We start from the raw sequence: 23,316 nt of genomic DNA, 5'->3' as shown, positions 1-23,316 counted from the left end.
GTTTGACACCCCTGATCTAAAAGAACACAAATGGCCAGCTGTCTGCAAGGAATATAAATCCTTCCATTTCCCCGCCATCCAGTCAGAGCTGAAGAGGTTTCTTGGATGAGAAGCTAAAGGTCTAAAAGGAAAAACTGAGCCAGCCGTGTGCTGCAGCTGCCAAAAAAGCCAACACAGTGCTAGGCTGCATTAACAGAGGGATAGAATCAAGATCATGCGAAGTATTAATACCACTTTACAATGCCTTGGTAAGGCCACACTTGGAATACTGCATCCAGTTTTGGTCACCACGATGTAAAAAAGATGTTGAGACTCTAGAAAGAGTACAGAGAAGAGCCACAAAGATGATTAGGGGACTGGAGGCTAAAGCATATCAGGAACGGTTGCTGGAATTGGGTATGTCTAGTTTAACGAAGAGAAGGACGAGGGGGGACATGATAGCAGTGTTCCAGTATCTCAGGGGCTGCCACAAAGAAGAGGGAGTCAAGCTATTCTCCAAAGCGCCTGAAGGCAGGACAAGGAGCAACGGGTGGAAACTAACCAAAGAGAGAAGCAACCTAGAACTAAGGAGAAACTTCCTGACAGTTAGAACAATTAACCAGTGGAACAACCTGCCTCCAGAAGCGGTGAATGCTCCAACACTGGAAGTTTTTAAGAAGAAACTGGACGGCCATTTGTCCAAAATGGTATAGGGTTTCCTGCCTGAGCAGGGGGTTGGACTAGACCTCCAAGGTCCCTTCCAACTTTATCATTATTATTATTATTATTATAAAATCCAGTTGCCTCCTGAAAAAACACCTTTGGAAAAACCATTTATCTGCATGACTGAGAACCTCCGTAGACACCTCTAATAAGGATGTCTGGATTTCAGCCTAAGAATTCTTCACCATCTTTTCGAATTATTAGTTTATGGTGAGCATGGAATAAAATATATATTAAAAAAACCCAAAACAAAAATTGGCTGAAGAATTCTAGAATGCCTCCCTGGGAGTCATTATTTATTCTTTTTTTTTATTATTGCTTCTTTTTATTCCTGCACCTGTGTGATTTGGGAGGTTATTGAAATTGTGATATACGGCCATATGAATTCACAGCATAAACAAGTTCCAAAGAGTGCACGCTTACGTTTGAAGGATGCGTAATCGTGTTCTGTGCAAGAGAGAAAGCCGTGAGAAATAAACTTTGATATTTGGTGTTATTTCAAGAAAGTATCTTTCAAGTGATGTGTAATTTCAAGAATCTACCACACTGGGTGGGGAGCAGCCGTGGATGATGTGACAATTTGATCTACTGGGTTTTTTTTTTTTAACCTTCTTTTCTGTGCTGTTTTGTTCTTTTCTCCTGCACATCCACCTCTTTTTTTTTTTTTTTGGTCCTTTTAATTTTTTCTCTGTCTATTTCTCACTCCCTGCTTTCCAAAGAACGATGGATCGTCTGTGGATGTTCATATAAATATGGACCAGGCTCCTATTCAGGTACAAGTGGGTTGGGAAGGCTAGAATTTAATGTTAAAATTGAAGGATTTATTTAATATGTGGGCATAACCAAAACTCTTGACTGTAGCATGATGTAAGGAGATCCGGTTGATTGAGAGGTTGCTTAGATTGTTATTTGACTTCTAGAAAAGCTCCACCCCCCCTTTTTTTAAACAAAGTTTATTTATTGAAATGTTTTGGTCGCCACCATATAAAAAAGATGTTGAGATTCTAGAAAGTACAGAGAAGAGCAACAAAGGGGACTGAAGAACGAAGAACGGTTGCTGGAATTGGGTATATCCGATTTAATGAAAAGAAGGACTAGGGTGATAGCCGTGTTCCAATATCTCAGGGTTTGCCACAAAGAAGGGGGGGTCAACCTCTTTTCCAAAGCACCTGAATGTGTAACCAATCCAACATTCTATCCAGAGGCAATTTTTGATCGGTGGGCTGCTATTTTATGAAGAAGATAGTTCTTTCCAATCCTAGTTTCATTTCTTTAGCCACCATTCTGAAGCATTGTACTTGACGGGTGCCAGATTCAGGGCCTTGTACTGGATGTCTTCTACGTTCCTTAGAAAGAATGCCAAAGAAACTTAAGTGTCTTTTTATTTTTTAAAAGAAAGGAGTTGAGGACTATTTATACCAGCCTTCTCCAGGCTGGTGCCCTTCCAATGCAGCTTCTGGAAACTCCATCCAGACCCGATGCTGAATGGACATGATAGTGGGCGGTTTGTCCAGCTCATCTGAAGTGTTCATATTGGGGGAGATGTTTCATAGAGCAAGGCTTTTCAACCAGTGGTACGGGTACCACCTGTGGTACATTGGCACCTGGCAGGTGGTACGCGACCATCCTAGAAAAGTGGTAGCGGAGGAGGGGAATGAGCTGAACCGGTGGCAGCACCCCACAAGCCTGAGCGAGAGATGGCCGGAGCTGCAGGGCTGTCAGGGCTCAGCGGAAGCGCCAGGATCGGCGCCAGGCTCCAGCTGGAGCTCAGCGCTGATCCTGGCGCTTCCGCTGAGCCCAGAAGAAGCACTGATCAGCTGGAATGTTGCAGCCTCTCCAGGGTCTTGTGATTTACATTCAGATGCTTGGCAACTGATTCATATTTATGACGGTCACAGTGTCCCAGGGTCATGTGAAGTGACCCAAACCTGCTGCAACCACCCAGCAGACGGGGGGGGGGGATAAAAACCAAACACCCCCATCCCACCCCCACTGCCAGTCCTCAACAGAAATGCTCACAACAATGGAAACCTCGGACAGGAGGAAGAGCGCCGCCGGGCAGGCAGGCAGGTGTCTTGCTCGGCTGTGGCTTGGGGGGCACTTTTTTCAGTGCCATTGTAACTTCGAACTGTTGTAAGTCGAGGACTACCTGTACTTTATCATTTTTTCATCAAGTTTTTGACCCCTTGCTAGGCGACTGGTGGTACTCGGATAGTGCCATATCCTAAAAGAGGTACAATGGGTGAAAAAGGTTGAAAAGCCCTGTCATAGAGTGTATGTACTACAGAGCCAGTCAGATATCAGCCAAAGGCTGGAAGGGTCCTATGACTGAATCTCAGGGTGAGAAATAAGAGGAAGGAACCCAAAGTCACCAAGACTGTCGATGCGGAAAACATTTGCAGTTCTTCGGGGACATAAAGGAAGTCTTTTTCTTTGCATCCTAAAGAGCTTCCAGGAGGAACTTCACTGGACCTTCGATGGGGGAAGCTGTGATATAGAAAGCTTCAGGTCTCCTTGCTTAAATCAGGGCTTTTCAACCTTTTCACCCATTGTACCACTTTTAGGATAGGGCAACATCCGAGTACCACCAGTCGCCTAGCAAGGGGTCGAAAACTTGATGACCAAAAAAAAAAAAAGGAAAAAAGTGATAAAAGTACAGGTAGTCCTTGACTTACAACAGTTCGCTTAGTGACTGCTCGAAGTTACAATAGCACTGAAAAAAGTGCCCCCCAAGCCACAGCCTAGCAAGACACCTGCCTGCCCACCCGGCAGCGCTCTTCCTCCGGTCCGAGGTTTTCATTGTTGTGAGCATTTCTGTTGAGGATTGGCAGTGGGGGTGGGGGGTGTTTGGTTTTTATTGCCCCCGTCTGCTGGGTGGTTGCAGCAGGTTTTGGTCACTTCACATGACCCTGGGACACTGTGACCGTCATAAATATGAATCAGTTGCCAAGCATCTGAATGTAAATCGCAAGACCCTGAAGATGCTGCAACATTCTAGCTGATTGGTGCTTCTTCAGGGCTCAGCAGAAGTGCCAGGATCAGCGCCGAGCTCCAGCTGGAGCCTGGCGCTGATCCTGGCGCTTCCACTGAGCCCTGACAGCCCTGCAGCTCCAGTCATCTCTCGCTCAGGCTTGTGCGGTGCTGCCATCGGTTCAGCTCATTCCCCTCCCCCGCTACCACTTTTCTAGGATGGTCGCGTACCACCTGCCAGGTGCCAATGTACCACAGGTGGTACCCATACCACTGGTTGAAAAGCCCTGACTTAAATTATCTGAGCTCCCCTGACTGCCTCTTGCGTTAGACATGGAGGTTTTGTGTTAGGAGCACGTTGGGTTCTTCCTGCCCGAGGTCTTAGCAGGAGCCATCACGGCTACAGGACACAAACTTTGGCTTGAGGGGCCAAATGAGTTGAAAAGCGTGAGGTCGAGACTGAAAAGGAGGTGGGATGACCGCAGGTTGGGGAAGTGGGTGTGGGGTGAGTGGATTCCACTCGGGGGAGGACCGGAAGGCCTGAACTTGGCCTTCAGGAAATCAAGAAGCGGGAAGAGTCAGTTTTACCCAAGGAGGGTAGGGGTCTGTAGGACTGGAGGAATTCTCATACGGGGAAAAGAAGTCTTCTCCGGCCTTCTGCTAAGGACGCGTTTTCTTTCCTCCTTGCAGAGCGAACCCCGTGTCCGTCTTGTTATGGCCCAGCATATGTTACGGGACATTCAAGGTATCCTGAACCGACTAGAGGTGAGCGGATTTCCAACCCCGGGGAACACGAAGCGGGAACGTAGAAACACTGCCCGGAAACTCCTCCCGGGCCTAGGAGTTACGTATCCCTTTCCTTCAGGGCAATACCAGTGAGCATGCGGCTGCGGGGGCCGAGGATACGCCGTCCGCCAGCCCCACCGAAAGGGAGCCGATGACAGGCACCGAATCTGAGCCTCCCCAGGAGCCCACGCCAGCAGAGGAAACGCCACCCGCTGGGAGCGAGCCGCCCCCCGGGGCTGAAGCAGCCACCCCCAAGTAAGGAGGCTGCCCACCAAAGAGATAGCAAGAGCTCTCTTGGGCAGGCTGCGTGGAGCCTCCCTCCCACTTCCTTCAAAAGGGAAACCAGCCAGGCGCTAACAGACCAGGGCGGGTGGGAATTGGTGGGTGGGAACCACAGAGGTGGGATGTGCCAAAGTGTAGAGGCGCAGCCGGGAGGACCTGGAGGAATACTGGCTGTTTCCCAAAGGAGACGGGGCAGTCCATCTGAGCAAGACGACGAGGGTCCTTCTCTGTCCCCACAGCCACCCATCACCTGGGGAGTATGTGGAGGTTCTGGGCGAGCTTCGTGGGTTGGAAAACCGACTCCAGCCTTTCCTGCAGAGATACGAGGAGGTCCTGGGAACTGCCGGCACTGCCGACTATAACAACAACGTAAGCGCTGTCTGGTTCCTAAAAAAATCGAAAACCGACTTTTCTAACTTGGGAAGCGACCTTTTCACCCTTTCACTTATTTCTGCATTTGCCGGGTATCTGACCGTTTGCTCAAGGTGAAGCGTTTGGTGTATGGTCAAAAGTATTCTTTCTATCCTACGGCCTTCAGTCCCTCAGTTGAAGGCGTAGGCCAGGGGTCTTCCAACGTGGCCCTTTTAGGACTTGTGGACTTCAACTCCCAGAATTCCTCAGCCAGGCACGCTGGCTGAGGAATTCTGGGAGTTGAAGTCCACAAGCCGCAAAAGGGCCAAGTTGGAAGACCCCTGACGTAGGCTTTCAGAGGCCTTGGTTCTGGGCTCAGTCCCCCATCCCGTTTGTGTCGGAGCCGCTGTTTAAAGCGCTTCTGGGTTGAAAGGATTAGCCCAGGGGGTCTATGACTTGACCTTTAGTTAACCAGTAAAAACGTAGACTCGACAATCCAAAAAAGTCTGGAGAAAGCAACAACGATCATTAAAAAAACAACAACCCCAGAGCATCACCTAGAGTAGTATTTCTCAACCTTGACCACTTCAACATGGCTGGCTGAGGAATTCTGGGAGTTGAAGTCCATACATCTTAAAGTTGCCAAGGGTGAGAAACAATAACCTAAGGCAGGGGTAGGCAACCTTGGCTTTTTTATGACTCGTGGACTTCAACTCCCAGAATTCCTCAGCCAGCCACGCTGAGGGGAAAGGGAGAGGTTTCCAAGCTGAGCCATGCTGGCTCGGGAATTCTGGGAGTTGAAGTCCATGAGTCATAAAAGAGCCGAGGTTGCCTACCCCTGGATTAGCCGGTGACATCACTGTTGCCCGGGGGACCCCCATGGGGGGAGGGCTCTTTTCATGTCCCCATCAAGGAGCTGGAGCAAATGACGGGAGCTCACCCTGACATTCAGCATCACTCGGGTCTCAAACGCGGGCTTGCCGGCCTCCAACCCAGGGTCCTAACCCCGTGAGCCTCTGGGCTCAGTAGTTTTTGGATCTGACCCAGCAAGACTTTGGAGTGCTTTTTCAGACTTTGTAAGGAACAAACCAAGAAACAAAACCCTGCTTCGTTTCTTTCAATTTCCCTGCTTTTCCTTTGCCAGACGGAGGGGCGCGAAGAGGACCAGCGCATCATCAACCTGGTGGGGGAGTCGCTGCGCCTTCTGGGGAACACCTTTGTAGCCCTCTCGGACCTGCGCTGCAATCTCTCCTGCAGCGCCCCCCGCCACCTCCACGTGGTGCGGCCAATGTCCCATTACACAGCTCCCATGGTCCTGCAGCAAGCGGCCATTCCCATCCAGGTGAGAGCCTTTGGCCTGGAAGAAGCCAGGTTGGGGGTGCCTTTCCTTCCGAGCCGGAAATGGCTCGGGGCCCCAGCTCTGCTTCCCGAGGCTGGGCGAGAGGGTTCAGCAAAGGAGAACCCACTCTGCTTCTTCCTCCGTGTCCTTGCCTCAGATTAACGTCGGAACTACCGTCACCATGACGGGGAACGGGGGCCGCACCAACTTGGAAGGCTCCGCTGCCGCCCAGGCCACTCCCACAGCCCAGCCTCGCACCTCCAGCCCCGTGGAGTCAACCCAGCCCTCCGAAGGTTCGCCTCCTTCCCTCTCCCCGGGGGTCACCCCTATCCTGCCGCAGGCCTCTCAAACGGGGCACCCCCGCGTCATCCGGATTTCACATCAGACGGTCGAGCCCGTGGTTATGATGCACATGAATATACAGGGTGAGTTTGGTGGGGGGGGAGACCTGATAAGACATCAGGGCTGTTTTTGAAGGTTATACTCACAGAAGCGAAGATTTGTAGCTCAAGGCTGAACTGTGGGGTTTTGGGGGGCTCTCTGAGCTTGGTGGCGATTCTTGCAGATGTCTCAATACCCATCTAGGTAACGTCATCAGTGCTAGAAGGGAGTGGCGTTAGGTCTCTGTTTATATGCAGCGCCTTACCCCGTCAGTATTGCTACGTTGTTTTCTTTCTCGGTAGTGCCTTGTATTTTTTGAACTACCACGTCCCTTAAAGGTTGTCCCTGACCCAATTCTGACCACTTGGGTGCAGGTTGTTGGGAGGATAGAGTCGGGATCAAACGCTGGAATCCCCAGGAGTGAAAGTGGGACCCAAGTACATAATTATTTTTTTTTAATATACATTTTATTGGTTTTTTTTAATTTTAACATCAAAGTGCTCAGGAAAACACCATGGTGAAAGGGTAATCAATCATAACAAAACAAGTCATATATATATATATAACTAAAATTAATACCTTAAAAAAATAATAATTTCCCCCCTCTATTTCCTCACATACTATAGCAAATTTAGTTTAATCTATTTCTTCTTAAAATTCAATCAATCCACAGAATCATCCTTACTATTCCATCTACATAAATCACTCCTGCTTTTAAGCTCCACTAATTTCAATTAGAATATTCCAATTGATCTTAAACAAACATATTAATAAAATTTTGGGTATCCCTTCTAAACACATAATATTCCAAGAATAACATTCTAATATTTTCACATATATTCCATCTCTTAATTTGATACCTCATTAATTAATACCCTTCTTCTCTTATCATAGATCTCTCTAATTCTTCTGCTATTACAAAATAGTTTTCTATATAAACAGAGTAAATAATTTTTGATTCAGTGTTTCAAGTGATCAGATTGACCAAGAGTCTTCCTCAAACAATTCAGTTAAAATGTAATGCCAAGTATTATTTGAGTATTTTTTCCACATGGCTCCCTCATAATTTCAGTTGACCTGAAAGTGTGGAAGTTGTTACAGGGTGCGTTGAGGGGAAAGAGGGGTGGGCTAGAATAATATTCTCTGCCCCCTCACTTCTCAGCATCTTAATAATAATAATGATAAAGTTGGAAGGGACCTTGGAGGTCATCTAGTCCAACCCCCTGCTCAGACAGGAAACCCTATACCATTTTGGACAAATAGCTGTCCAGTTTCTTCTTAAAAACTTCCAGTGTTGGTTAAAGCCATGTTACTTGGGGGATGGGGGGAGTTTGTGGTTATATGAAATGAAATCCAGCCGATCCAGAGAAACAAGGCAAGGCAGAAATGGATCCGCAAAATGGATGGCCTCTCTTTTCTGAGGCCTACTTGCTTTTTTCTCCCTCTTTAGACTCCAGCTCCCAGTTGGGCAGCGCTGGTTCTGGCGGAGTGCCATCGATGGGACCAGCTGGTCCAACCGGACACTCCCAAGGGACGGGTAAGGAAAATGGCTCCCTCTCATCCGGGGCAGCCGACCCGCTTTGGGTGTGGGTTGCCCATTTCCCGCCTTTTTGATTTCACCCTGGGCTCTGTTGCTTCTCTCCAGGTAGCGGTGCCCACATGCCTCTTCCCAGCCTCCCGCCAGAGTTCATGCAGGCCGTGGCCCATCAGATAACGCAACAAGCCATGGCAGCGGCAGCCTCGGCGGCTACAGGTAGCAGCAAAGGAGGGAAGGGGATGCATATAGGTCAGGGCTTTTCAACCAGTGGTACGGGTACCACCTGTGCTACATTGGCACCTGGCAGGTGGTACGCGACCATCCTAGAAAAGTAGCGGGGGAAGGGAATGAGCTGAACCGGTGGCAGCACCGCACAAGCCTGAGTGAGAGATGGCTGGAGCTGCAGGGCTGTCAGAGCTCAGCGGAAGCGCCAGGATCAGTGCCACTTTCCAGCTGATTGGCGCTTTTTTGAGGCTGTCAGGGCTCAGTGGAAGCACCAGGATCAGCGCCAGGCTCCAGCTGGAGCTCGGCGCTGATCCTGGCACTTCTGCTGAGCCCTTAAGAAGCGCCAATCAGCTGGAATGTTGCAGCATCTCCAGGGTCTTGTGATTTACATTCAGATGCATGGCAACTGATTCATATTTATGATGGTCACAGTGTCCCAGGGTCATGTGAAGTGACCAAAACCTGCTGCAACCACCCAGCAGACGGGGGGAATAAAAACCAAACACCCCCCCCATCCCACCCCCGCTGCCAATCCTCAACAGAAATGCTCACAACAATGAAAACCTCAGACAGGAGGAAGAGCGCGGCCGGGCGGGCAGGCAGGTGTCTTGCTCGGCTGTGGCTTGGGGGGCACTTTTTTCAGTGCCATTGTAACTTCGAACAGTCACTAACCGAACTGTTGTAAGTCGAGGACTACCTGTACTTTATCACTTTTTTCCTTTTTTTTTTTTTTGGGTCATCCAGTTTTTGACACTTTGCTAGGCGACTGGTGGTATTGGGATATTGCCATATCCTAAAAGTGGTACAATGGGTGAAAAGGTTGAAAAGCCCTGATATAGGTAGTCCTCGACTGAGCAAAAGTTCATTTAGTGGCCATTCGGAATTACAGCGGCACTGAACAAAGTGATTTAGGACCGTTATCCACACTTGGATAACCGTTGCAGCATCCCCAGGATCATGCGATCAGAATTCAGACGCTTGGCCCCTGGATCCTGTTTATGACAGTTGCCACAGCCCAGGGTCATGTGATCACCTTGGGTGGCCTGACTAGCAAAGTCAACGGGGAAGCCAGATTCATGTAACAACAGTGTTAGTAACAGCTGCAGTGATTCACTTAACAACTGTGCCAAGAAAAGTCGTAAAATGGGGCAAAACTCACTGAACAACTAAGAGATGTTAGGCTCAATTGTGGCTGTAAGTGGAGGACCACCTGCAGCCAGGGGGGTTTCTCCCTGGAACTGGGAGCAAGGAGGAGCTGTGGGGTCCCCAAGAGCTAAGCCTCCTCCTTGGGGTGCCATAATATCGATCATAATATTCCCTCTTTTTTTGTGTGTTCTAGGCCAGCAGGTCCCCAGCTTCCCGTCGGCTCCAACACGTGTCGTGATTGCCAGGCCTTCTGCCCCTTCCGTGCGGCCCACCCACGCTGGGTCCCCCCAGCCAGCAGGACAAGGGGTGAGGGCCCAAACGATTGGGGATCGGGGTGATGGCGCGTCTATGCGGTGCTTTCTGTCTCTTGACAAACTGCCTTCTTTCCACGCCAGGGCCCGGCCATGGGTGGGAACGCGTCCTTAGCCCAGATGATCAGCGGATTGGTGGGACAGCTTCTCATGCAGCAGCCTGTGATCGTGGGTAAGTGACCAGGCAGGAAGCAGGGATGTCTCCTGAATGTTGCGGGTCTGAAGATCTTGAGATGTAGGAGTGTCCAGTTCCGTGTTTTCTTGACTGTGGCCATTTCCATAGGTGTGGACTTCAACTCCCATGGTTCCCCAGCTAGCACAGCTACTGTTGGGAATTTTAGGAGGTGGACTTGCCCAAGTCGAGAAACCCTGATCTGAAAAACACTTAAGGGCCACAACTGAGCCCGAAATATTTGTCAAGCAGATTTTGCCCCATTTTGCGACCTTTCTTGCCACAGTTGCTAAGCGAATCACTGCAGTTGTTAAGTTAGCAACACGGCCGTTTAGTGCAGGGCTTTTCAACCTTTTCACCCATTGTACCACTTTTAGGAGATGGCAACATCCGAGTTACCACCAGTCACCTAGCAAGGTGTCAAAAACTTGGATGACCCCCCCCCCAAAGGAAAAAAGTGATAAAAGTACAGGTAGTCCTCGACTTACAACAGTTCGCTTAGTGACTCTTTGAAGTTACAATGGCACTGAAAAAGTGCCCCTCAAGCCACAGCCGAGCAAGACACCGGCCTGCCCGCCCGGTGACGCTCTTCCTCCTGTCCGAGGTTTTCATTGTTGTGAGCATTTCTGTTGAGGATTGGCAGCGGGGGTGGGGTGGGGGGTGTTTGGTTTTTATTCCCCCCGTCTGCTGGGTGGTTGCAGCAGGTTTTGGTCACTTCATATGACTCTGGGACACTGTGACCGTCATAAATATGAATCAGTTGCCAAGCATCTGAATGTAAATCACAAGACCCTGGAGATGCTGCAATATTCCAGCTGATTGGTGCTTCTTCTGGGCTCAGCAGAAGCGCCAGGATCAGCGCTGAGCTCCAGCTGGATCCTGGCGCTGGTCCTGGTGCTTCCACTGAGCCCTGACAGCCCCGAAGAAGCGCCGATCAGCTGGAGACTGGCACTGATCCTGGCGCTTCCGCTGAGCCCTAACAGCCCTGCAGCTCCAGCCATCTCTCGCTCAGGCTTGTGCGGTGCTGCCACCGGTTCAGCTCATTCCCCTCCCCCGCTACCACTTTTCTAGGATGGTCGCGTACCACCTGCCAGGTGCCAATGTACCACAGGTGGTACCCGTACCACTGGTTGAAAAGCCCTGGTTTAGTGAATCTGGCTCCCTCCCCCGTTGACTTTTGCTCGTCAGAAGGTCACAAAAGTGGACCCCGGGACACTGCAAAACCGTCATAAATATGCGTCAGTGGCCAAGCGTCTGAATTTTGATCCCGTGACCCGTGGGGATGCTACCAGGGTCAAAAGGGTGAAAAACTGTCATAAGTCACTTTTCAGTGTCATCGTATACTTCGAACGGGCACTGAGTGAACTGTCGTAAGCCGAGGACTTAACCTGGGTCAGACCCCGAGAATGGGCGGATTTTCTTGACCTAGAAATTTACTCTGAATGGAGGACATTTGAGGGTTGGGAGAAAAGAGCAGGAGGTTACAGGGTCTGGGTCTGACCTAGTGATTGATTCCCCCCCCCCCCCAGAAGGGAAGGGAATTGACAGCAACGTCCCCTGGAGCTAAGGGAGGGATGTGGGAAGGTTTGAGGGTGGGCCGGGCGCCGTCCGCCTCTCCTGCTTGATCCAGCAGCCCTCTCTGTCTTTGCCTTTCCAGCTCAGGGGGGCGGGGCTTCCTCCTCGGCCTCTTCCTCCGTCAGCGGCCAAGCCACCTTCAGCACCAGCACCTCCGCCTCCCCTCCCACAGCCTCAGCCAGCGCTGGCACCACCAACACGGCCACGACTGCTGCGGGGGGCAGCTCGGCTGGGGCCCCGGGAGGGCCCATGCCCTCAGGCCAGCCTCCCGCAGCCTCCACCGAATTCCAGTTCTCTCAACTGCTGGGGAACATCCTTGGGGCGGCAGGCTCCAGCATGGCGGGGGTGGCAGGGGTGGGCTCTCCCACCATCACTGTGGCTATGCCCGGCGTGCCCGCTTTTCTGCAAGGCATGACAGACTTCCTTCAGGTGAGTCCTCTCCTCTCCTCTCCGCTTTGCTCACTTTTCTGGGAAATGATAGCAAAGACCTTTCTTCCTCCTCCTCCTCCTCCTCCTCCTCCTCCTCCTCCTCCTCCTCCTCCTCCTCCTCCTCCTCCTCCTCCCACCTCCTTTTCCCCTTTCCTCTCTTCCTCTTCTCCGTTTCTCCTCTTCCTCCTTTCTCCTCCCCTCTCCCCTCCCCTCTTCCTCCTCTTCCTCTCCTCTCTCCTCTTCCCATTTCTCTCTCTCCTCTTTTTTCTCTTTCTCCTCTCTTTCATTCTCTCCTCTTTTTTTCTCTCTTTCTCAATCTCTCTCCTTCTCTCTGTCTCTTTTTCCCTTCATTTGTTCTCTCTCTCTCTTTCTTCTTCTCTCCCAAATAGTTGCCTCTCCTTGTTTTAATTTAGAGAAGGGAGCATTTCAACAAGGAGCATCTGATTGACAGCAGCCCATCTGGCTTGTTAGATCAACCCCAAGCCAGAACAGAATCCCTGAGCCAGCACTAAGCTACAAAGCATCTGCATTTGGCATCCCAAATCTGGCTTTTTTGGAGGGGGGAGGCGGGGTCTTGTTGGTTCCACTTTTCTGTCTTCAAATCATTATTGATCTGAAGACGCTAGGACTGAATCCAGCTTCGTGAGAGAAATCCCTTCATTGGGTATCCTATCCTTAGAAATCTTAGTGTCAAATTCTCTGTGCTGTCAGGACTCCTTACTCGTTCGGTCTGTCCTCTCTTTTGAACTGAAAAAAGCTGTGGACCTTCAGGCCTTCCAAAATTCCTGCCGCTCTTTCCAAGCATCCCTCTCTCTTTCCTCCTTTTCTCCCAGGCGACGCAAATGGGGGGAGGCCCCCCACACCCTCCCGAGCAGATGGCGCCTCCTCCACAGCCAGCAGCCTCTCCTTCGCCTCCTCCTCCTCCTCCTCCTCCTCCCTCGGCCCCCCAAGGAGGACCGGAAGCGTTCTCGGCTGGCCTGGGCAGCGGCGGCCCTGGCGGTCGTGGAGGCGCTTCGGCGGACGCATTGCCTCCCGAGTTCTTCACCAGCGTGGTCCAGGGGGTGCTGTCCTCCATGATGGGTTCCCTCAGTGCCCAGCAGGGTAGCACGGAGAGCATCGCTGACTTCATCCAGCGCCTCAGCGGCACCAGCAACATCTTTGAACCGGGCACGGAGGGCGCGCTGGGTAAGGCGTGCAGGCGGCTGCTCCGGCAGTGTGGAGCAATTGAAGTGGGATAAAACTGATTTCTGGTCCCGACGGTCAAACATTTGAGTTCTGCGATACTTTGCCTTCTTGATTCCTCGGATCTTAATGCAGTGGTTCTCAACCTGTGGGTCGGGACCCCATTTGGGGTCGATCGACCATTTCATGGGGGTCGCCAAGCAAGGCTGTCCGCCATTTTTTTTGTCCGCCATTTTTCCCCCCTTTTCCGGCGGGCGCCTTACCTCCCTTGGGCTGGGCCAGCTGGTGGTCGGCCTGCTCCGTCTCTGCCGCTTGCCAGCTACACCTCGGCCGGCGCAGGGGGCGGAACCATGCATGCGCGGCGCTCCCGGGCAGGGAAAGTCCTCGACTTACGACCGGTTGGGTAGTCCTTGACTTACGACCAGTTTAGTCCTCGACTTACGACCGGTTTAGTCCTCGACTTACGACCGGTTTAGTCCTCGATTTACGACCGGTTGGGGTCGCGGCATTAAAAAGGTTGAGAACCACTGTCTTAATGGGTCTTTCATTGAAGAATTTTAAAAGAGAGGCTTGTGATGTAAGAGAGGCAGATTTCTCAATTCGGGTCCTTTTTTTTCCTTTCTTCGGGAGTCTGTGATTTTATTCCGACAAAGGGAAAACAGGCTGATTTATTTGGGGTGGCCCAGTTGCCACTTGTGCTTAAATCAAACCAATCTTTTATTATAGTCAAAGGCCAGCCTAAGGAGGTTGGGTGCAAAGAATTGTAAAAGCAGGGGGAAAAAAATACAAAAATAAAATGACCTAAAAAGCTAAAATAATCTACAAATTCTAAAGAAAAGAAGAATAAAAAACAATAAGTGGACATAAAAAAGCATGGCAAATTTTTCTTTGTATTTTTTCCCCCTGCTTTTACACTCTCCCTATGCCAGGGGTAAGTAACCTTGGCTCTTTTATGACTCGTGGACTTCAACTCCCAGAATTCCTGAGCCGGCATGGCTCAGCTTGGAAACCTCTCCCTTTCCCCTCAGCATGGCTGGCTCAGGAATTCTGGGAGTTGAAGTCCACGAGTCATAAAAAGAGCCAAGGTTGCCTACCCCTGCCCTATGCTGTTTTTTTCCTCCGTAATAAAGGTTGATTTGATTTAATTTGCCGCTTGTGCTTAAATGCAAGGCCGTTCTTTGATTATGGGGCCCGGTGTCTTCCTTTATTTTCTTTTCTCCTCGTGGCCTCAATCTCAAAACCGTGTTGAGTAGTCAAAACAAGAAAAAGGAAGAAATGTTTTGCTTTTGAATATCCAGAATATTTGGCTTGCTGCCGTTCTAGCCCTCCCATGCAGGCATCTTTTGTATTGCAGTTGAGGAGCTAATGTTTAGGGTTAAATTTTCACCCACCAGCATCTTATCTGGGGCTGAGATGGAATTAAAAATAGTCCTGTCTTCCATAGACTCTCCTCTCCCCTTGGGTCCTTCCTTTCTTTGCCCAGTCACGTTCTCTGTGCTCCTGCTGTTAAATCTTCCAGCGGTCGATTAATCAGTCAGAATAGAGCTGGAAGGGACCTGGGAGGTCTTCTAGTCCAACCCTATATCTTTTCAGACAAGTGACTGTCCAGTCTCTTCTTAAAAACCTGCAACGATGGAGCACCCACAACTTCTGAAGGGATGCCGTTCCACTGGTTAATTGTTCTCACTGTTAAGAAGTTTCTCTTTAATTCCAGGTTGCTTCTCTCCTTGGTTAGTTTCCATCCATGGTTTCTTTCTTTTTTAAAAAAAATTAATCCTCAGGGTTAGACTGCAGGTTGTTCTTTTTTTGCAAGATTACATTTATAAACCAGCATTCTCGTTCGGTCTCCTTAAAACTCCCCTTCCCCCATCTGGATGCCGGAAAGCAAAACTTAGTCTGGTCCTGGGCAGGAGTGAGTGGGTAACCCTCTCTCGCCCAGGGAAATAAGTGCCCCCCCGCCCTATCTTGAGATGCCCAAATTCTGGCCAGGCTGCCCAAGGGGGAGGGAGGCTAAGGGTCTCCCCACACCCTATCTCTTTGTGGCTTCCAGAGAAAGGAAGAGGAAAAAAAGTGCCCTTTCCCCAAATGCTCAAAATCAGTGCAATATAACTTCTATCATTTCTTTACACGAAAAAGACTTTTATACAACCTCGCCCGTGTGTAAGGTACGTGTATCAAGAGATACATCTACACATCATACACACAAGTAAATCTCAGGGTTTTTTCCCCCCCTTAATGGGTCTCCAGTGTGTGTTGGTGACTCCGAGCGTCCCGCAGCGTAAGATTGTTTTTTTCCCCTGCAGACTTTTTTTAGCTTCTCTGCTTCACCCAAAGCTTTCCTATTCCTTCACCCTGGGGAGGGACCAGATTCTCTGATTGAGCCAAGGGAGGGGGGGCATGTGTGTGTGTGTGTGTGTGTGTGTGTCCCCACATTTTCTCTGGGTCAGGAATCCAATTCTAACTGTTCCTGGTGTTCCATTGTTTCTTGTCTCGCCTTCTGGTGCTTTGGAAAACAAGTCAACCCCCTCTTCTTTGTGGCAATCCCCCCAAACACTGGAATACTACTGTCACGTCCCCACTAGCCCTTTTTTCCTCTAGACTAGTCAAACCCAGTCCCTGCAGCCGTTCTTCCTATGTTTTCGTCTCCGGGCCTTTAATCTTCTTCGTTGCTTTTCTTTGCACTTTTCCCAAAGTCTCAACATCTTTTTTTTGTAATGTAAACTGGATGTAGGACTCCAGGTGTGGTCTTACTAAGGATTTATAAAGCGGTATTGGTCCCGCTGGTCTGGACCAGGACTTTGAGGGACCGGTGACACCCCTGTTTATTTTTTGCTCCTGTCTGTCTTTAATAATAATAATAATAATAATAATAATAATAATAATAATAATAATAATAATAATAGTAGTAGTAGTAGTAGTAGTAGTAGTAGTAGTAGTAAAGTTGGAAGGGACCTTGGAGGTCATCTAGTCCAACCCCCCTGCTCAGGCAGGAAACCCTATACCATTTCAGACAAATGGCTGTCCAGTCTCTTCTTAAAAACTTCCAGTGTTGGCGCATTCACCGCTTCTGGAGGCAGGTTGTTCCACTGGTTAATTGTTGTGACTGTCAGGAAGTTTCTCCTTAGTTCTAGGTTGCTTCTCTCCTTGATTAGTTTCCATCCATTGCTTCTCGTCCTGCCTTCAGGCGCTTTGGAGAATAGCTTGACTCCCTCTTCTTTGTGGCAGCCCCTGAGATATTGGAACACTGCTATCATGTCCCCCCTTGTCTTTCTCTTCGTTAAACTAGACATACCCAATTCCAGCAGCCGTTCCTTATATGCTTTAGCCTCCAGTCCCCTAATCATCTTTGTTGCTCTTCTCTGTACTCTTTCTAAAGTCTCAACATCTTTTTTACAGGCTTCTTTGGAGACCTGCTGTCTTTGATCTGCCAGAACTTCTCCATGGTTGACATGGTGATGCTGCTTCACGGCCAGTTCCAGCCCCTGCAGCGGATTCAGCCCCAGCTCAGCCACTTTTTCCGGGAAGAGTACCTGCACGGCCAGGAGCCCACCGACCGCAACGTCCGGGTGAGATGAGCCTCTCCTGACCTGGACGTTCTTTCTCCACAGGTTTTTTTTTTCTTCCCCCTCCTGCTGCTCTTTGCCTTCACAGGCTAATAACGGCCTTCTCTTTGGGTTCTTTCAGATGGCCACGTACAATTTGATTAATGGCTTGGAGGAATATGTCCGGGAGAGTTTTGTAAGTTTTGAGTCCACTTTCCTTTCTCTGCTTTGATGGAGCTGGGTGGTTTGGGCTGGCGAATGGGAACCGCAACTGGGCCCTCAGCTCGTGGAGATGATGGCGTCAGTGGGTTCGGTCGAGCCAAGTCAGTGTTTATTACAGTTCAAAGAGCAGAAGCAAGGTAGAAGCACTCAGGGAATGTCCATTTAAAAATTCTAGAATAAAATAATAAATAACAAATAAAATGCATGTTAAAATCAGAATTTGGCATCCAGCTTGTCAGTTGCACGCGAACAAAACCCAGCATAATATAACATCAGTCTTTAAACTGTGAGGCCAGTGGCTTTAAATCAGGGGTGGGCCATTAATTTTTCCCAAGGGGCCACATGAGAAAACTGGGACTGCTGTTGCTCCGCCCCCTGGCACTGCCGCCTCGCCCCTGACGCTGCCACTGCCCCGCCCCTGACACTGCCGTTGCTCCGCCCCTTCTTGCCACTGCTGCAGGCCACTGCCCGTGGGCCGTAAAATACCCCACATCCGGTTTAGATGGATGCAGGCCGCTCCAGAGCTCCGTCTTTGACCTCTGGGACCGCTGGGACATCTTTGGATGTAGAACCATCACCTTTTGCATGTACATAGAATGCTTGACGTAGAACCGGTCACTAAGTCACCGTTCATAGTTATGACTGAGCTGAAAAAGGAACCTATGACCCAGATTCAGAGTTCTGGCAGCCGGGCCCTCTCTGTAGTCGCCTGATTGAACTTCGGACCCTCGGCGACATTTACAGCCATTTGCAGCGTCCCCCATTACGCGACTCTGTCCCTTACAGTGGTTTTGCTGGACACTGGAACTTCCCGTTTTTAGCAAAACCGTGTCAATAACAAACCGTTGGGTCATTTGACAACCGTGCTGTCAACGCTGCTAATATTGAATATCCTTGCTTTGACAAAATATGCAGAACTGTCTGGTACTTTTAGAGTTAATTCAGATGAGAATGAGAAAGGAGAGAAAAGCCCTCGGAAGGGAACGGAAGGGAATCTTTGCCCTCCAGGTTAATTGGAAGATGTGAATCATGACCCCAAAATAGGGGAGGGGAAATGCCTGGAATGTTATGTGCAAAGGGAAGGGAAATTCAGATCTTGGCATCCACCGTGCCGTGCTGACACTCCTTTTACACTAATAAAGGCTTTTTAGATTAAACAATGCCTGAAAGTTCTTTGAAGTGTTTCATTAGTCAGACACATGACACATGCTACGTGTTTGGTGACAGATTGACTGAAGACTGGTGATTCATTTAACTGCCACAAAAAGGTTGTAAAATTGGGTTGGACATGTGACCAGCCAGACATGCGACCATAAGGGGCAGGTTCCATTACGGTTGTATGTCAAGGACTACTTATAAAGTCTGTGGAGATTCTCAGTCATCCAGGTCATTGTTGTACGAAAGGTGCTTTTTCAAGAGACAACTGGACTTCCTTGGTTTTTTTTTCCCTTTGAAGACATTTCACTTCTCATCCTTCAGCTCTGACTGGATGGTGGGAGAATGGAAGGATTTATACTCCTTGCAGACAGCTGGTCATTTACATCCTTTTTGAGAGTCGCTGAGGCCACTTGGAGATTTATCTCTATCCTCAAGGTCAAGGCTTTTCAACCAGTGGTACGGGTACCACCTGTGGTACATTGGCACCTGGTAGGTGGTATGCAACCATCCTAGAAAAGTGGTAGCAGGGGAGGGGAATGAGCTGAACCGGTGGCAGCACCGCACAAGCCTGAGCGAGAGACGGCTGGAGCTGCAGGGCTGTCAGGGCTCAGCGGAAGCGCCAGGATCAGCGATTCTTCGGGATTGTCAGGGCTCAGTGGAAGCGCCAGGATCAGCGCCAGGATCTAGCTGCAGCTTGATGCTGATCCTGGTGCTTCTGCTGAGCCCTGAAGAATCAGCTGGAAAGCGGCGCTGATCTGGTGCTTCTGCTGAGCCCAGAAGAAGCGCCAATCAGCTGGAATGTTGCAGCATCTCCAGGGTCTTGTGATTTACATTCAGATGCTTGGCAACTGATTCATATTTATGACGGTCACAATGTCCCAGCGTCATGTGAAGTGACCAAAACCTGCTGCAACCACCCAGCAGACGAGGGGAATAAAAACCAAACACCACCCCACCCCACCTCACCCCACCCTGCCAATCCTCAACAGAAATGCTCACAACAATGAAAACCTCGGACAGGAGGAAGAGGACGGCCGGGTGGGCAGGCAGGTGTCTTGCTCGCCTGTGGTTTGGGGGGGCTCTTTTTTCAGTGCCATTGTAACTTTGAACAGTCACTAAGCGAACTGTTATAAGTCGAGGACTACCTCTACTTTATCACTTTTTTCCTTTTTTGGGGGGGTGTCATCAAGTTTTTGATACCTTGCTAGGTGACTGGTGGTACTCAGATGTTGCCATATTCTAAAAGTGGTACAATGGGTGAAAAGGTTGAAAAGCCCTGTTCAAGGTCACCTGAGTAGTGCAAATGGGTGTGGAGCCTTCTTGGAACTGCTGAAAGTTTGCACCACTCAGGTGACCCTGAGGACACAGACAAACCTCCAGGTGGCCTCAACGACTCCCTAGAAGGAGGCAAATGACCAGCTGTCTGCAAGGACTATGAATCCTTCCACTTCCCACCATCCAGTCAGAGCCCAAGAAGCTTCTTGGATGAGAAGCGAAACATCTTCAAAGAAAAAACAAGGAAGTCCAGTTGCCTCATGAAAAAAAGCATCTTTGGGACAACTACCTATAACGGGGGTCTTCAAACTTGGCCCTTTTATGACTTGTGGACTTCAACTCCCAGAATTCCTCAGCCAGCGTCCAGACCCGTATGCTCGTTCCTTTATTCTTTGAAAGGCAGACGTTCTGCTCCCAAGGGAAGTTGGATTTTTTTTTTCATTTGTAAAAGAAAATAGTGCTATTCAATGCACCCCCACACCACCCCCACCCCCACTTATTCTGTGCATCTGGCCAGCTCTGAAAAGCAGTGGGTTGGAAATTCCCTACAAATTAAACTTGCCCTAATTTTCCAGGCGTGCTATGTTTTTGTGAGGTCCCAAACAGCAATCATAATACTCTGGATGTGTTGTTGTTAGTTGCGAAGTCGTGTTCGACCCATCGCGACCTCATGGACGACGTTCCTCCAGGTCTTCCTATCCTCTACCATCTTCTGGAGTCCGTTTAAGCTCACGCCTTCTGCTTCAGTGACTCCATCCAGCCACCTCATTCTCTGTCGTCCCCTTCTTCTATTGCCCTCAATCTTTCCCACCATTAGGCTCTTCTCCAGTGAGTCCTTCCTTCTCATTAGGTGGCCAAAGTACTTGAGTTTCAACTTCAGGATCTGGCCTTCTAAGGCAGGGCTTTTCAACCTTTTCACCCATTGTGCCACTTTTAGGATATGGCAACATCCGAGTACCACCAGTCGCCTAGCAAGGTGTCAAAAACGTGATGACCCCAAAAAAAGGAAAATAGTAATAAAGTACAGGTAGTCCTCGACTTACAACAGTTCGCTTAGTGACTATTCGAAGTTAACAATGGCACTGAAAAAAGTGCCCCCCAAGCCACAGCCGAGCAAGACACCTGCCTGCCCACCCGGCGGCGCTCTTCCTCCTGTTTCATTGTTGTGAGCATTTCTGTTGAGGATTGGCAGCAGGGTGGGGTGGAGGTGTTTGGTTTTTATTCCCCCCGTCTGCTGGGTGGTTGCAGCAGGTTTTGGTCACTTCACATGACCCTGGGACACTGTGACCGTCATAAATATGAATCAGTTGCCAAGCATCTGAATGTAAATCACAAGACCCTGGAGATGTTGCAACATTCCAGCTGATCGGCGCTTCTTCTGGGCTCAGCAGAAGCACCAGGATCAGCAACGAGCTCCAGCTGGATCCTGGCGCTGGTCCTGGTGCTTCCACTGAGCCCTGACAGTCCCGAAGAAGCGCCGATCAGCTGGAAAACGGCACTGATCCTGGCTCTTCCGCTGAGCCCTGACAGCCCTGCAGCTCCAGCCGTCTCTCGCTCAGGCTTGTGCGGTGCTGCCACCGGTTCAGCTCATTCCCCTCCCCCACTACCACTTTTCTAGGATGGTCGCGTACCACCTGCCAGGTGCCAATGTACCACAGGTGGTACCCGTACCACTGGTTGAAAAGCCCTGTTCTAAGGAGCAGTCAGGGTTGATCTCCTCTAGGACTGACCGGTTTGATCGCCTTGCAGCCCAGGGGACTTTCACTCCTATTTCAGGGCAATAATCCAGATTTCCTTTTGGGTCTGTTACCTGGTGTTTTTTTTGGGTCCCCCCCCCCTCACAGGCCTCTGTCCAAGTCCAAGATGGAGTTGACATTACCCGCACCAATCTGGAGTTCCTGCAGGAGCAGTTCAACCGAATCGCCACGCATATCTTGCACTGCACCGGTAAGAAGGTGACGGCAGCGTTGGAGGAAGCTTTCCGGGGGAAAAAAACCCCCGCTAACTGGCCTTGCTCACGTGTGCAACTTTTTCTTCTAGATCACACCTTTGGATACCGGCTGCTGGAGCTGTGCAACCAGGGTCTCTTTGAGTGCTTGGCGCTCAACCTTTACTGCTTACGAGGGGAGCAGACGGCCCTCACCACAGTCATCAACGACCGGATTGTGAGTGACAAGACAATCGGCCTGTTTTGAGGAGGGCCTCTCGAAGATCTGAGAACAATTTTTGTGTACCCTGGAGGTGGAGTTTGCCACCTCACCTCCGTTATGGAGCGTTGCAGGCAAGGGGAGGGGGGAGGCTCACCTGCTGTTCTGCCCGAAGGATGTGACAAAAATCCATCCTTTTCAAGACTGTACAGACAGTCCTCGACTTAACAATCGTTCGTTTAGTGACCGTTTGAAGTTAACAGCACGGGGAAAAGGGACTTATTGCGACCGTTTTTCACACTTAACAACCATTGCAGTATCCCCACGGTCACGTGATCGAAATTTGGGTGCTTGGCGCAACTGGTTCATATTTACGACGGTCGCAGCGTCCCGGGGGGGTCCTGTGATCCCCTTTTGCGACCTTCTGACACTGAAAAGTCAATGGGGAAGCCAGATTCACGTAACAACCTTGGTAGTAACTTAGCAGCCTCAGTGATTCACTTAACAACTGTGGCCAGAAAGATCATAAAATGGGGCAAAGCTCATTTAACGAACGCCTCGCTTAGTGACAGAAATCTGGGGCTCGCTAGCGGTCGTAATTTGAGACGACCTGCATATCGCAATCTCGCCACTACGGGTAGCCCCCTTGATGACTGCTCGACGTTACGGTGGACTTGAAAAAAATTATTTACAAACCACCCTGAAAAGTCACAACTGCTGTAGCATCCCTGGGGGTCCTTGTGATTGCATTTAAGGCACTTGGCATCTAATTTGCCTTTATGATCAGTGAGCATCCTGTGATCATGTTTTGCGACTTTTTTTGTTGTTTTCTGGCAAAAAAAAACCCAGAGTGGATTGAGACTTAAGATCATCCGATTCCCTTAATGGCCACACGATTTGCTTAACGATTATAAAATAAGAGTCTGGTTGGTTACATGGCAACTTGACTTATGACCAAAATCTGGGCTCAGTTTTGCTTTTAAGCCCAGGACTACCTGTATTGGTTTCTTAGTTTTTGGTCCCTGATTCTGATAATCCGAAGACGCTTTCAGATAGCACCAGCTTTGAAAATATTTTATGAACCAGGAAACTGGCTGTTAGGTGCAGGTCACAGGCATGGGGGTTCTCTGTAAGGTCTGGATCGGTCGCTCAAAACATCTGCCTGTTGCTCACTTTTCTGGGAACTGACAGCAAAGACCTTTTTTTTTTCCTTCTTCTCATTTTCCCCTTTCCTCTCTTCCTCTTCTTCATTTCTCCTCTTCCCTCCCCTCCCCTCTTTCTCTTCCTCCTCTCCCCTTCCCTCTTCCTCCTTTTCTCTCCCCTCCCCTCTTTCTCTTCCTCCTCTCCTCTCCCCTTTCCTCCCCTCTTCCTCCTTTTCTCTCCCCTCCCTTCTTCCTCCTCTCCCCTCCCCTCTTTCTTTTCCTCCTTTCCTTTCCTCTCCCCTCCCCTCTTCCTCTTCCTCTTCTCTCCCCTCCCCTTTCCTCCCCTCTTCCTCCTTTTCGCTCCCCTCCCCTCTTCCTCCTCTCCCCTCCCCTCTTTCTCTTCCTCCTTTCCTCTCCTCTCCCCTCCCCTCCCCTCCCCTCT

At 49.8% G+C, this 23,316-nt stretch overlaps 1 protein-coding gene across 1 annotated transcript in view; it reads left to right on the top strand.

The window, feature by feature from the left end:
- BAG6 (BCL2 associated athanogene 6) overlaps positions 1-23,316 on the top strand; it is a 51,925-nt gene that overhangs the window by 13,377 nt on the left and 15,232 nt on the right. The window contains exons 5-20 of the mRNA XM_029284829.1: positions 1,422-1,475; positions 4,363-4,437; positions 4,538-4,713; positions 4,980-5,109; positions 6,236-6,433; positions 6,588-6,855; positions 8,262-8,348; positions 8,457-8,564; positions 9,913-10,025; positions 10,115-10,202; positions 11,860-12,206; positions 13,040-13,391; positions 16,785-16,954; positions 17,073-17,126; positions 21,430-21,532; positions 21,626-21,750. Of these exons, the coding sequence (XP_029140662.1) occupies positions 1,422-1,475; positions 4,363-4,437; positions 4,538-4,713; positions 4,980-5,109; positions 6,236-6,433; positions 6,588-6,855; positions 8,262-8,348; positions 8,457-8,564; positions 9,913-10,025; positions 10,115-10,202; positions 11,860-12,206; positions 13,040-13,391; positions 16,785-16,954; positions 17,073-17,126; positions 21,430-21,532; positions 21,626-21,750 (2,448 nt within the window). The remainder of the gene's footprint in view (positions 1-1,421; positions 1,476-4,362; positions 4,438-4,537; positions 4,714-4,979; positions 5,110-6,235; positions 6,434-6,587; positions 6,856-8,261; positions 8,349-8,456; positions 8,565-9,912; positions 10,026-10,114; positions 10,203-11,859; positions 12,207-13,039; positions 13,392-16,784; positions 16,955-17,072; positions 17,127-21,429; positions 21,533-21,625; positions 21,751-23,316) is intronic.

The sequence above is a fragment of the Protobothrops mucrosquamatus genome, unplaced genomic scaffold (assembly GCF_001527695.2).
Source record: "Protobothrops mucrosquamatus isolate PMUCROS unplaced genomic scaffold, P.Mucros_1.0 scaffold993, whole genome shotgun sequence".
In the NCBI taxonomy this organism is placed as follows: Eukaryota; Metazoa; Chordata; class Lepidosauria; order Squamata; family Viperidae; genus Protobothrops; species Protobothrops mucrosquamatus.
Note: the sequence above shows the minus strand (reverse complement) of the source record. Positions and strands in the feature narration are given on the sequence as shown.